The 13208-nt window shown below is 28.3% G+C and overlaps 1 protein-coding gene across 4 annotated transcripts in view; it reads right to left on the minus strand.

Moving 5' to 3' along the window:
* Nucleotides 1–1871: 1871 nt before the first annotated feature.
* Nucleotides 1872–13208, minus strand: part of LOC114125969 (cyclic nucleotide-gated cation channel beta-1-like) — a 111307-nt gene continuing 99970 nt past the window's right edge. For all 4 annotated transcript variants that reach the window (XM_050203155.1, XM_050203153.1, XM_050203154.1 and 1 more), the window contains 12 exons: nt 9525–9808; nt 9271–9329; nt 9032–9182; nt 8592–8697; nt 8360–8514; nt 8134–8220; nt 7822–7979; nt 7628–7748; nt 5598–7197; nt 5183–5284; nt 5025–5120; nt 1872–4716 (listed from right to left, as the gene is read on the minus strand). In XM_050203155.1, coding sequence (XP_050059112.1) covers nt 4147–4716; nt 5025–5120; nt 5183–5284; nt 5598–7197; nt 7628–7748; nt 7822–7979; nt 8134–8220; nt 8360–8514; nt 8592–8697; nt 9032–9182; nt 9271–9329; nt 9525–9808 — 3489 coding nt within the window. In that variant the 3' untranslated portion in view covers nt 1872–4146. The remainder of the gene's footprint in view (nt 4717–5024; nt 5121–5182; nt 5285–5597; nt 7198–7627; nt 7749–7821; nt 7980–8133; nt 8221–8359; nt 8515–8591; nt 8698–9031; nt 9183–9270; nt 9330–9524; nt 9809–13208) is intronic.

Below are 13208 nucleotides of genomic sequence, written 5' to 3' on the forward strand. Positions count from 1 at the left end.
GCGTAACTCGCAGCTATGTTGTAACAATAATACGGCGCACATAATACCTCTCATTATACATGTGAACAAATGAAGTCACTCATGTAGAAATAGCAGTTTTAAGTACCTATGCATACATTATGTCTGTACAGTATAATCTAATTTCATTTTTTTTTAGTTTTATTAAAAAGTTTAAAATACAATTAAACATCTAACCTCACGGATACTTCGATTATGAACATTTTAAGTTTATTTTAAAGAGTAAGTAGTTATAGTTGATTATATTTATTCACCTATTATACAAATATACTAATTCCTATAGGAATTATACTCGTATTTAATAGAAATTAGTATTTATTTTTTTTTGTTTGGATTTAAAGTTGTATGGTTGTTTTACTAAAATACAGTGATTAAGTATCAAAAGTATCTATTTAGTCTACTTAACTTCCATTAGTTACTTTATTAAAACAATTTCATTGTTGTGTTTACAGTTTTAGTTAATCGTGGTTAATTACATAAAATAATAATTTTATCCTAGAATAGTATCTAGAATAATTTAGATTAGTTTTAAATTATTATTATATAAACTTTTTATTATGCTTTTAATAATATGCTTTATTTAGTGATTATTGTTATTTATTTTAATTTAGCGTTCAACCGATTCTTACTGGCTACTTATAGTAGTTTAATATTATTTCTTTACTGTTTCCAGATGTTTTTAATTTGATTTTATGAAGTTTAAATAAAACCTATATACTTTTAGCTTTGATTATTATAATACTATGTTAATTTTATTTTGTTTCGATCAGATACGAGTATATAATACATAAATCTTACCTGTTCTTCGAGAAGTTTGTTGATTTCTTTTCGTGGTTATTGACTATATATATTCTACGACAGACTTGTTTTCTACTCGGTCCACCATTGTGAAAATGCACTACCCCACGTTATATTCGATTTAAAATACACTCAAATATACGATTGGTAGATTTTGTAATGGAAAACTAGGCCACCCAAAAAACTCTGTACTAGAGGGCGATAGAATTATTCTCGTATTTTCACTTTTCAGTCAAATATAATAGTAGAAACTGTGTCTACGTATTGGGATTGTTTTATTCGTTATTGACATATTCAACGGCAATGTTGATTTAGTTGATTTTTTAGCTCGTATATCATGATGACAGATACATTTTATTTCCGATTTTTGTTTATACTAATCTCTACACCAAAATTTCTCGATGGTTTTTTCTCAGTATGTTAATATATTAAATAAATATTGTTCAAGATGAATATTCAAACAAATTGTTTTCATTATTTCTACCACTACCGGACATAATAAACAGTAACTAAACTCTTTGAAAAAGGTACACACATTTTAAAATTACCTAAATCGTTTTGGAAATGTTAAGTGTATCTAATGTTATTTTTTCAAAAACTAATTTCAGCCTTGTGTATTTTGTACGAATATAATATGTTTCTGCAAATCGAGTATCAATACAAATGACTTAAAAAATATTAAACTGTTATTCTGTTTGCTTAGGAGGCGTCACTTGTGAGGCGACGATTTTTGTGTGTAGCTTGTGTGAAAACGTCATAATAATAATATTATGGAAGTGACAGAGATACTTATATTTTGTGCCAAATAAAATTATATTAATTGAAAACGTAATAAAAATTGTTTCGGGAGTATTTTTTAATTTTTATTTAACAGGGTAAAATTAATTTTTGTCGGCAGTGTTTTAGATGTTTCCATTTTGCGAGTTAAAATAAATGTCATTATTTGTACACCAAGTACAATACATACAATAATATAATCTGGACATTTGTATTATGTGTAATACACTATACACTTCAATCTCAGTAAACCATGTAAACTAATAGTATTGTTTAATGTTTATAATATGTTTATTAAAATATAAATTGACATAACAATACTCTGAGACATGTGATTTTGTGTGGCCAAATGCCTAAACACCTATTTAAAGCCGAAAGCTTTATTAAAGTAAGAACTGAAAAAGATTTATAACAATGTCATTTTTAGGTATAATTAACTTTGAATAAATTACAAATAAAAAAATTACAATTTTGTACAAAAAATTTCTATCAAACTATTTATAATACAAATACATTACTTTATAATTACGTATTATAAATTATATACATGACACATAATTTATTAAATAAAATTAAATATAAATAAATAAATAATTTTCCTTCCCTCACCACTCAAAATATTTTCTCTCCGATAAGAAATATAACAATAATACAATTTTATTGATAAAAGTTGTTGAACTGAACGATACCTATATACAATTAAAATAAAAAACACATTTTTGTGAATAATAGAATAATCAATTAAATTACAATATTTAAGAAATATGAAATTTATTTTAAGTAGATATTCAAAAGAAACCATTATTATTATTACTCAATGGCTAAGCAATATAAAAATATTTAATTATTTCTGATTTTGAGCAGAAATATTATTTATGAATTAATTTAACTATAAATAATTTAAGTTTTAACTGTTTATTAAATTTGAATTCTGCACTGGTCCCTATAGATATAATTACAACATCATTAATTAATTTATTTTAAATTTAGTCTCTGTATAATAATCTAAACTTAATCAGTTTCGTTATTAAGTTGTACAATTTTACTAAAGATCATGCAATAATTTTTTTTTTTAAAACCTAAAAAAAGTTTGACATTTTGTTTTATACTAACAAATAACAATATTGTACTAGTACGACTACAATTAAGTTAGCCTAAGTAAACTTATTACATATAATATTATAACAATACAATAAATAATACCAGAGAGAAATCCTTCGGCAACTTTAAGTGGTAAGGTGTGGAAAAATATCAAATACCAATCTACATTGGAGTTATTGAGACGTGGACGTTTGTTTCAGCGACAGTTGACTATTCTGAACTGACTATCGCTTTAATAACTGTTTTCGTTTTGTGTTGCGAATACAATTATACAATATTTAGATTTTTTGTTGTTGTGGTCAAACATGAATTATTTTATGAAGAAAATCATCATGCATACGGATATTATTAATGTTTATACATATAATAACAAACATATTAGGTCAAGCCTCAAGCGTAATGCAATATATAACAGGATTAGAGTAGTTGCATAGTAATATCGTATATTTTTCCATACGAACTTGTTCATGAATACCAAATAATTTAGCGAAATAATAAAAAAAACAATTGTGTTGTGTTTTAAAATCCAATCACTCCATTCTGATTAAATGTAAAAATAATTCAAAAATTGGAAAAACGAGTGTTTCATGTGGGATAAAAAAATAATCTTATCAAACTAAAGATGTTTTTTAAACAGTTTGGACATTTTTATACTAAAAATCACGATTTTCAACTAATATACGAACTACGTGTGTAAGATATGCGGTTTATTTGAAACTAAATGTTTATACTTTTCATGTATAACCTCATATTACTAAAAAAAAAAAAATAACAGAATGTAAAATAATTTGTTTGAATTACTTCTAATTTAAAAATAATATTTTTAGATATTGAATTTTAGAACTATTCACATTGTTCTTGACTAATTTATAAATAAATATAAATAATAAATAAATAAAAAAAGAATACTTATTAACATTAATTATCTAACCAATTATATATGTATGCATAAAAATATAACTTGTCTTAACAGTTACGGAGTTTAAATAAATACGAGTACTAATAAAAAAATCTATTATAATATACATTTATTTATTTACTATACTAAGTACTTTATGGTATCGGTAGAAAAATATGCATTTCTGTGTTTATAATTATAACGGAAATCTGTCTAAAACTGATTTTTTATTGGTCCCTATTTTCAACATATTTAACGTCAAATGTTCATCATGGTATTTAGTATAATGCTAGAATGGAAAACTCGAACCTATAACATTATTTTCAAAAAACTTAAAAAATAAATTCGTTTGTTACTAAAATATTAAGGTACGAACAATCATAATATAGTCATGATAAGACCATGCAACTATCCTGTTTTGGTAAAATTTCGTATAAACCAAAAACAAAATCAACAACAACAACGATAATAACAACAACAATAATAACAATAATATTAATAATAATAATAGTAATAATAATAATAATAATATTAATAATCAGTTATATTTTTATCTAATTTTCGGGCTGCGATACCAACGAAAAACAACTCTTAGATATAGTTGGAAGTATGTCGGGTGAAGGTGTTTGTGATGAACTGCCCCCTAAACGGACGTACTGTCCAAAATTTCTTAATATCGAATTGGAAAACGGTACGTTATCTATTGACAAACACCTTCTCCGTCCCTGAAGTCCTCTGTGTATGATCATACTATTTTCGTCCAAAGATCTTCGGCTTAAAAGCCCTGGGTCAGCGTGTAGGTCGTTGTGGCTAGTGTGTCCCACTAACATTTCTGCTTCCCAGTTTTCCCATCTGGGTGGAAACTCTTCTTCTTCGTCGTCCGTAAAATTCATATCAATTCTGGTCTCGTCGTTTTGCCACGATGGTTCTGGAATAATCGACTTTGGCAGGTCTCGGAGTTCCATGTTCTCTTCTTCTGAACGATCTTCCCAAGATTTACTAGATAACAACGCTGAACTGTGGGAATTCGGGTTGAAATACCTCGGGTCATCTATCCCGAATGGTGATAAACTGTTGAAAGAAGATATTTTTGGACATAAGACTGTATCCACAGAATCATTTCTCTGAAAATCATTAAAATTAATTTCACGCCTGTAAGAATTTAAATAACCATTATACAGAGTGTAACAGAGAATATTGGTAAATGCAACGAGTTGACTAAGTTGATAATTAATTTTATTTCAAACAATATTTTAAAAAGAATGTTTAGATTAATTACCCACTAATTAGAGTAATAATATTTATGAACACAAAAAAATTTTTTTTTTGAAATACTGATGAGAAAAAGTAGCTATTACTAAATATGAAGCTGGTTAATATTACATTTGCTAGTATTCTTTCTTTTACACTGTGTATTCAAATGAAAACTTACTATAAATGGATTTTCTTCGTCTTCTTCCATATTTTTTGAATAATTATCAAGTAATGATCCTAATTTATCTTCGTCAATAGGTTGATCACAAAGTTTCTATACATCAACGAATTAATTTTAAAATATTATTATTAAGAAATGTAAAAATAAAAAGTTACCTGATTGAATTGTTCACAAAGTGTGCTTATTGTATAATCTCGTTTGTTAATTTCAGATTTGAGTTCATCTATTTTATCACGATATTTCCCTTCAATATCATTCTGTAAAATGTTAAAAATTAATATTAAATTTACTTTAATAGTTATTTAAAAACGCAAAAAGTAAAAGTAAGTAAATAAATCGATTATAACAACACTAATGAGACTAGTAAAAGTAGTCGTTTACACAATCAAAGAACATGTTATGGGTAAATAAACAGTTTTAAAAAAATATTTAAAAGATATAAATTGGGTAAATATGATGTCTTAATAATGTTAAGTTAAATCGATTGATGAAAAAATGTATGAAGAATAATGTACACATTTAAAACGCTTTATAAATAAAAATAAAAATAGTATAATTATTTTTACTTACTAGACATTTCTCAACTATTGTTTTCACACCATTCAATACTTCGTCGTAACAGTTTTGTCGAATATCTAGCGGACTTGACACGCACTGCATAGTGTTGGTAGACATTCGTTTGGACAGTTTTGTATGCTTTGAAGTTTTTTGGGAAGACTCTAGCAAGTCAGTCTTATGAGACAAATCTATTGGTATAAGATCGGGGTTTTTACATTGCGAAGTTATGCTCTCGGGAAACGCAAACAAGGAAGTACAAGAATCTGGCGATGATTCTATTGTGCGGCGTTGGTTGAACGTAACGTTTCTAGTCATTTTGGAGTGTCTGGCAGCGTATCCTTCTATGGTCTGTGAATTCATTAACTGGTTCACTTTATCGTTACCGAAACAGTTTGATGATAATTTCTTAAGTATATTCTTAAGCCGTATTCGTTCAGCAGTTTCATTACACTCATCTGCTGGAGAAGTGCTGCAACTCAACGACTCCTGTTTGCGAGAATTTTGGTTTCTCAGAACAACCTCCAAGGCAACTGCTTCCGAGTGACTCCGTGTTAACTGGTTGCTATACGAAACGTCCAAAGTTCTGCATCCTGATGAATCTAAGCTAGAACTTCTCAAAAACGCCTTCTCTTCCAGTTCTGCCAGCTTTTGTCGTTCATTTAGTATTTTCAATTTCTTAACGAACGACAAACCGGAATATTCCGGTGACAGATCGTTGATCGAATTGTAACGTCTTTTTGTGCCGTCTAAATGCAACACTTTTGGTCTATGCACTATTCTAATATCACATTTTTCCTTATTAATATTATTTTCAGTACATTTATTGGTTAAACTATTGTGAGCCGATATGTTTTGAGCAATCAATGAGCCCTGCTTATATTGGTCATCTAATTTTTGGCACATAACAATAAACTTGTTTTCACAACCACCGATATTTATGTGTGAATCATCGGTGGTAGATTTCAAGTTTGATTGAAGAGACACCGTCTCGCGTGGGACTTCACTATCGGCTTTTAAGTCTTGCAACTTGGCTTTTGGAGTAAGTACCGTCGCTTTTTTTAAAAGCGTCCACAATTTTGTATTTGTCGTCGGCTTCCGCTGTCTGGTGTGTACATCCGATAATCGTTGCTTTAAGCTTATGCTTTTCACGTTTTCTTTTTTAGGAGTTTTTAATTTCACGTTTGATTTTACCTTAGGTGCACTTTCGGTCACTTCTAGATCGGTTTTCTTCGGTTTATTTTGGGTCACCACTTCTTGATCGTTTTTCTGCTTAAGAATTAATAGCCTCTGCAATAATGGAAGCCCGGCGCCGATTACTTCTTGATTATTCATCGATTCTTTGCGAGCTATTTCTGACATACTAGGTGGTGGTGACAGTAAACACTTCTTAGACTCATTAGCCCTAGGTTCTTTGTCCGATTTCGCTTTATTTAGAATTGGAATACCTGGCGATATCGGCCTCGGATCTTCATCACTGTGGTCAGTCCCTGAAGCTAGCTCATCGCTCCATACTCGAGGCATTCTTCTTAAAATACTTTTACTGCTGGTATTTTCTGATTTGCGACCACTACTAGTTAATGGTTGTAACTCCATACTCTCTTCAACTACAGCTCTGTAAAATTTAAACATAATCATATTATATATATAAAGGTAAATATATGTGTTCCTGTTACATTATTATAATAAACGCGTTACTAATACTTTATATATATAATTTTAATTTAGTTGATTTAATTAGTTACTTTGTATAGTTTTATAATAAGTGGACTTCAGCTTATTATAGTAGATATTACCTAATTATGTTGTGTATAATTATATTAAAATATTTATAATAAATTATACTTATTTACTTTAATACGTAGGTATTCTGAACATTTTTGTATAAAATATATTTATATAAACGATAAAAAAATGTTAATGTAAATATATTTTGAAGTAATTAAAATATTAAATACATTTTAATTGAAACTGTTATATTTGTATTTAATAGATACCATGATAAAATGGTTTTTAATAATATATTTAAATTTGGTTTATCTCACCTAGTGCCACGTCGTCCTTTTGAAAATGCATTTCGAAGTCCTTTGACATCACAACGAATTTTGTCCACGAGTCCACCGCAGTTTTCTGCAGCTTCAGCCCGAGATTTTATCCGATCTGCAACTAATGGTTTACAAATAGTATTTATAAATACGCTAAAGTTAATGCCACACAAAATCCAATTAATATTACCTACCAATTTTATTTGCATTTCTTGCTTCCATTAGACGCTTTCTGCCAAGTGTTTGAAGAATATCTTGTGCTTCGGGGTAGTCTTTCATTGCGGCAAGAACGTCTTCACGAGATAAACTGAATAACTCTGAATATCCAACTGACCGAACATCAGCAGTTCTCCTAAGAATTGCATTTTATAACACGTTTGGTTTACATAGGTAAGCAAATTAAAGATGAAAATCCAGTATAATATTGATTTAATTTAATTTTTATGTTTACAGTTAGTAAATAATAAATAAATATTTTTTTATACATAATGAAATCTAATACATACTTATTAAATCCGTCCAAGTTGAGAATTCCTATTTCTCCAAAAAAATCGCCAGCTTTCATTATTGTCAGAACATGTCCAGTTTCACTACTGTATATACAATACAATAAAATAAATCACCATTATAATTTATTAAATATTTAAATATTTTTTTTGTATATTAGATATATATATATATATATATATATATATATATATATAAATATATTTATAATGTAAATATGCTAACCTTATAACTTCTAAAATTCCGTCTGCTATGATGAACATCTCTCTAGCCACTTCTCCCTTCCGACATATTAAATCCCCAGGTGTAAATATGTAAGCTTTCATTTTGAGAACTAAATCGTGTAAGAATTCCGGTTGGCATTCTTGAAATATTGTAACCTAAATGAGATTACCAATAATAATGTAAATATATATTTTCAGTATACATATTATTATAAGATTTAGTTGAAAATTACTTTTTTCAAAACTGCCAGATTGACGTGCAACGCCAGTTCAGTTTTCAATTTGTCCGGAAGAAGCCCCAGCGCCGTGTTTATATCGCCGCCTCCTTGAATACGTCCCCTTCAACAAACCGGCAACATGCACAAAAAACATGTTTTTAGTCTTATCGTGTGCGTGTGCAAAACGTAAAATAGGAATTAATCAATCATTCGATTTTGACATATCCGTACACGCGCAAATGTATATGTGGCACTAGATTTCGAATATAAAATGTTCTAAGGGCGTTATATGGCTCGATCGAATGAATGTATTGAGTTACATATGACAGCGCGCCAAGCCGACGAGAGTTATATATTTTATGTTATATACATTATACCTAAATGTGATGAGTATATAGAATTTCGAAACCGCCCTTCTAATTCAATTAGTTGGGTACACAACATATAATATTTACCTGGACCACGAGTAGTCGTACCATCTCAGCACTCTTTTTTTCATACCGCTTGGCACCTTGTGATGTCGCATGTATAGTTTGGCACCATCCAACAGCCGTTCAAACTCTAATCGGTTTGCATTTCTATTCGTTATCACGTTGCCCACCTGCCCTGAAAAATATAAGGATATCAATAAACACCTTTGAGTTGATTACGGCATGTTCTCTATGTACACCGCCCAAGCGTGTGAACAACATACCGACGATGGTAGCGAATATAAAGACTCCGATCAAGTAGCTGACTATGGTGAAAACGTACCTAAACGTAAAAATAGAGAACAGGGATATAATGAAAGTCCTCGTTATTACGGTGTAGATTTGTTTGAAGACAATAACTTATACCTACGTTTCCAATTAGAGTTTATCATAGGTACTATTCAAGTGGTATTAAAAGTATATGTAATAGATACAACTATGGATAGATGTGGATATAAATAGGTAGTAGGTAACTTACTCGGCATTTGTTTCTGGTGTAGGTAGATCGCCAATCGTAGTTAACGTCAGCGTTGACCAGTACAACGATCCCAAGTATTTTCTAGTCAATGTTGCGTAGTCACCCGGCTTGTACGGGTACACCCAATCGCCTTTGAATCCTTCCGCTTCGGATAACAGATAATAAAAACATCCGAACCAATGGGCCAGTATCAATAAAATGTGAATCAGATTGATAACTCTCCATAAGTTTGGGTAGACCGTCCTCGATTCCACCATGTAGTAATAGTCGTACACTCTATATACCTGAATGAAATTATATTGCAGTGATTTAGTTTTCCATAGTTTTGATAATATAACAATAATGGAAAGTATATAGTTGGATTACTACGAGTAGCTATTATATTTATCTAATAATATAACGTGAAAATCGTTATTTGGTTTTACATTTTGATGGTAGAGCTAAAATGCTTTTGGTCTACAATGAGTGGTTTTTAAAAATTTGTTGGGTATTCAAATTTTAACAAAACTCCAAACATTTTACATGTCGCGTATTCAGTCGACTAGAAAATTAATGTAGATTGTACTGTAAGTACATAATATAACAATGCAAAATATCAATTATTTTCACAAATACATTCAGCATACTACAAAAATATTTTCACTCAGAACCGTTCTAAAATTAGATGACAATGGCTTTTAAATGTAAAATGACAATATATCATTTCAAGTAGTCAATAAAAAAATGAGGACTTTCGATACCTATATATATTATATAATTTATAATAATGTTGTACAAAGTTTATTCGTTTTTTCTAATAATATTTAAATAATCAAATTGAAAGTTGTATAATATGTGCCTTTTACTTATACATTTTGATATTTTTTACTAAAAGAAAAAAATACCTTTGTCATTTTTTCGTAAATGTGTTTATTTTGTACGATAAATTTAATACTGAAAACCTACAAAATGCAGGGGTACCTATAGTCTAGTAGCTACTACTTCAAGTTTCAACCTATCATAACAAAATTAACATTGTCAAATATTGATCGTCTAATAAGGACTTCTGACGATAACTTAGAATTTAACATAACAATACATTGCATAGGTATATTTAAATATCTTTTAAAACAAACTTAACATTTAAAATGCTTAAAATATGTATAAAATTAATATATTAATACCCGTTAGCATGGATTAATTATAGGTACCTATACTATCTACATTATAATTTATAGTTAAATTGACTTAATTAGTTTTAGTGACAAACTAATTTTGTCTTGGGTAAGTATTATATAGCTGCATATAATTATAGGTATACAATATAAATAATAGTAATAATAATAATAATAATAATAATAAACATTAATTAAATAATACAATGATAGGTAATAAAAAATTATAGAAGAAAAATAAAAAAATAAATGCTAATTTATAAAATATTTTTTGATTTATGATTTTACTTAAATAATAATGTATTATTATTTACCTATAACCTAATTTGGGATTCCGCGACAGTTCATCGCGTGACGCGTATCAATTTATCGTGTATAAGATCATTGCCGACGGTTTATCGCATATTTAATAAGTGTGCAGTATTTTATCACGATTATTTTGTCGTGGTTATTTCATCTTGATCACTACGTCGCTCGTTTAATTTCATCGTACTTCACTTTATCGCAAAGTTAATAATCTTTTTATATGTGTATATACATAGTTAACGCACCTATCTTAACAGCCAAACTGCGATAGTCCAACCAATATTATTAATTATATTAAAAATAAAAAAAACTCTATTGCATAACAGAAAATGACCCATTGGTAGATTACAATTCATTACTAGATATAGATAGAAGATAACAGTACATATGTATTATAGTGACAGATTATGTTATTCGCTGCACACGCGAATAACGTCTCGAAAATATTTAACAACTACATAAATTGCATCCCAACATAAAAAATGATTTTTCTTCTAATTTCCCATTTAATATAGACTTATTAGTATTGTCAATAACAAATTATGATTATCGGTAGGTTAAAAATATTAATTTTTATCGTTGTTATACAATTAGAAGTAAGTAAAATGAAAATGTGTAAAACAATCCTCCACTTCGCATCTGATATTAAAAATGGGAGACCAAAAAAATATTTTGAGAAAATACTTATTGTATCTGAATTTTTTTGAATTCTTGACTTAAGCCAACCGTTTGAATTTTCTTTAACCAATTTTGACCTGAACGAAACCTGCATTTTTTCATTTGAACTAATGGTCACACGATTAATAATGATGAGTGCATTGATTTTTCAAAATCAGACTCAAATTTGACAAAATCAAATAAAACCGGACGTAATTTAGATAAGGCTGGACGCAATTCATGTACCCACTTATCAAGTGGTTATATTTTTATTTCGGGATGCAATTCGTATATGTAGGTAGCCGTTTTATTTATTGTGTTTTACTATACTTGTGTTCATCTTCGTCAACGCATCGTTAATTATAGGTATAAGACATAAGTATTATCAAATATATTTTAAGTAGTATATAATTAATATTTATATAATTTTAAAGCACTTTGTATATTTGTATGAAAATTATAATTTAATTATTTATGGGAGTTATCTAACTAATAGATAAAAGTACGAAATATTGTATATTATGTTCATTGTTCCATTAATATTCTCTATATAATTTTATTTACATGTTTTTACTGTGACACTGCAAAAGAGTTATCTAACTTATTTATTTATTTGACTATACGAATGACAAATTATGTAGATATACCTACGATAATGAATATTACTATGATGTGTCATACACGATGATATGCCATGCAATGAAATGTATTCAATAAACTGTTACACGATGAAAATGTTGAGCGATGAACCGACGGCGATGAATGGACGCACAACGAATAGTCTCGAGATGAAATAGCCATGATGAAGGGATGAGTACTCCTAATTTGGTATATGTTTTCATATATATTCATATTTTATTAATATTTGTCTAAAATGCTGAAACATAATTATTATATGATCCTATTCAATAAGCTCAAATTAACATCACTAAAATATTTATGAATAACACTTGATACGGATAAGTTAGTTAATGCTAATGTTTAATGGCTAATATTTAAATATTGTAATACAGTAACTACCTAAACATCATAAAAGTAAAATATTCAAATTTAACAAACGAATTAATTAGGTACATTTTTATAAAAACCAATTATTACTCATGATAGACACTACCAATAGGTAGGTATATAATATTATTTATGTTTGAATATGGATTTATCTGTATAGAATTCCTATGTTGGATACAAAATGCTTTATACCTTATCAGCAATATTACCGAATATCCAAATGCGTGTTTTCATTGAAAGTAATTTTAACTGTAACTAAAAAAAGTAAAATAATTAAGCGAAATTAAAATTTACAGCTGTAAAAAAAACTTTATTATTAGGTATTTCTATTATTGTTATATTAATTTTAACATAAATCACGTTAATTTTATAGAAATTAAAATTTTATTTTTACGAAAATCTTAAAAAGTTGAAATTAAAATTTATGAAAGTCATATTATATTAACGATATTTCTATTTAAAGACGATAATTATCTTTGGCACATTGATATATAATAATTGCTTAATCGCTTTAGCTTTACCGTAATAAACTTAATGTTTCAAGTCAAATTCAATGGTG

Source organism: Aphis gossypii, chromosome 3 (assembly GCF_020184175.1).
Source record: "Aphis gossypii isolate Hap1 chromosome 3, ASM2018417v2, whole genome shotgun sequence".
Lineage (NCBI taxonomy): Eukaryota > Metazoa > Arthropoda > Insecta > Hemiptera > Aphididae > Aphis > Aphis gossypii.